At 43.6% G+C, this 2173-nt stretch overlaps 1 protein-coding gene across 1 annotated transcript in view; it reads left to right on the forward strand.

The window, feature by feature from the left end:
* The window catches only part of man2a1 (mannosidase, alpha, class 2A, member 1), a 26743-nt gene that overhangs the window by 19577 nt on the left and 4993 nt on the right, over positions 1 to 2173 (forward strand). Inside the window, exons 18-19 of the mRNA XM_020622457.1 lie at positions 30 to 163; positions 243 to 384. Of these exons, the coding sequence (XP_020478113.1) occupies positions 30 to 163; positions 243 to 384 (276 nt within the window). The remainder of the gene's footprint in view (positions 1 to 29; positions 164 to 242; positions 385 to 2173) is intronic.

The raw sequence follows: 2173 nt of genomic DNA on the forward strand, positions 1-2173 counted from the left end.
CACAATAAAAGCCTGTCTATGTGCCCCAGGGCATGCAGGGAAATCCCTGGAGATTTCCAATATGGTGGACATCAGGTCAGAGATCAATCACGAGCTTGTCATGCGGCTTGTTAGTGATGTTGCCAACGGCAACCGTTTCTACTCCGACCTCAACGGTTTCCAGGTTTTTATTCCTTTTCATTTACACCCCCTGCCTGTGAATTAGTGTTTATTGATTGATTATTGAGTGGTTGTCACTGCAGATGCAGCAGAGGCGGACCCTGCCAAAGCTCCCCTTGCAGGCAAACTTTTACCCGATGAGCTCGGCGTCATTCCTTCAGGACTCGATGTCTCGTCTGTCGTTGCTGTCGGCGCAGAGTCAGGCCGTCGCTGCACTCAGACCAGGTGAGCCATGTCTACCTTGCCTTACCATACCTGTCATGTTATACTTGCTTGTTTTGCATCAGATATATTCAGGGTTTTGTTATTTGATTGATTTTGTCTTTTAATAACTTTTACTGGTCTTTTTACCTAACCCTTTTACTTAGGGGTGTGACAATATGCTTAGCTCATGAGAACGAGACAACATGATAGCACAACACTATTTTTAAGAAAACTTCGATGACAAAATATATAACTGTAAAAATAGTCTCTTATGCAACTGAAAGTGACAAAATGGAGAACAGTGCAGGTTAATTTTGAAATGTTTTAACTAATCGTCTTGTAACGCATGTCCCTTCAGTTCTACTTGCTGAGTGTGAATGATCACCTGCAGTAAAAGACGACAATGTGCAGCCACTGTAAAGCTTTAGCCGCAGACTCAGCCGATCGGCTTCTCTCTCGTAGAATTTCACATGAGGCTCTTCAGACCTTAGGACTGTGCATGAACTGTGCATGAGCTTCTAACTTCTAACTGAAGCTGTGTGTGACCTTCTTTGCTATTTTCACCCTCACTGTGCCGGACCGTGACATCATCCGGCAAAGGTGCCTCATCATCGACCAATCTCATACGAGGGATGATCAGGATGTGGACTCCCTCTCCACTTTAAGCCCCCGAATGAACAGTGGCTGATGAGTTCTCCTCTCCTTCCTCATGTCCACTATCATCTCCTTCGTCTTGTCCATGTTGAGGCTGAGATTATTGTTAGCTGAGCATTCACTGCTATTCACTGTCGAATATGGGCCACATGCTCATGAACAGCACGCCATGCATTTTCCTTAGTACTGGATGTTAAACTGTGTTTTTTATCCATCAGTGCTAACACACTGGTGGTAGAATTGGTGCTAAGGTAGAGGAGGTTACGTTAGCAGCATGGCTAACCAAACACAGTGGAAACTCATGGGCTGGAAACATGCATGAAGCCACTCATGTTGACTCATCACAACATGGCCGTATCATGCCCACAACACTCCCCCTGCAGCCTCTCGCCCCTCGACCAATGGAGCCCTGTGCGTTAAAACACAACGGGGAGTTTTGCCGGACTAACGTGAAGTCACACTCCGTCATACTAGCTGCTGCTCTGGCTCTGTTGTGTACTGATATCGTGAGACAGCTTTCGCCTCGATGAGAAATATCGTCACCATTTAGTGTCACGAGATCTCGTCACACCCCTTCTTTTAGCTTTTGTATTATGGTTTTTACCTTATATGATATGCGTGATTGTCTGATTCTGTTTTACTAGGTATAAATAAACATCGCTTCATTTTACATGTTGCCATATTGACGTTTTTCTGTCCGTTAATAATTGTGTTGTTCTATGTTCTCCTGATTATGCTGGGATCTTCCGTCCATTTTTTGGCACTTTATAAGTCCAGCATACTTTCAGCTATACAGGCCATTCAGGTGTCTACCTGTTCAGCTCTTCAAGGACATTCCTGCATGTATTCATAAACTTTCTTATAACGTTTATACTTTTTAATTTATTCAGCTTTTTTTTACAATACAAGTCAATGGGAGCTCAAAGTGCTGAGTCAATGACACAGTCTTGGAGTGCCATCTGGTGTTTCATAAAATGCAGTGCAATTGAGACATGACACTTCATAACTCCCCTCTCACTCTCTCTCACACACACCTCTACTTGTTTTACCTACTTTGTGGGGACCAATTGGAATATTTTCACATCTTAAGTTCAGCATACTTTCAGCTAGAAAAGCCATTCAGGTATCAAATTGTTCAGCTCTTCAAGGACATTCC

This window comes from Monopterus albus, unplaced genomic scaffold (genome assembly GCF_001952655.1).
Source record: "Monopterus albus unplaced genomic scaffold, M_albus_1.0 scaffold281.1, whole genome shotgun sequence".
Lineage (NCBI taxonomy): Eukaryota > Metazoa > Chordata > Actinopteri > Synbranchiformes > Synbranchidae > Monopterus > Monopterus albus.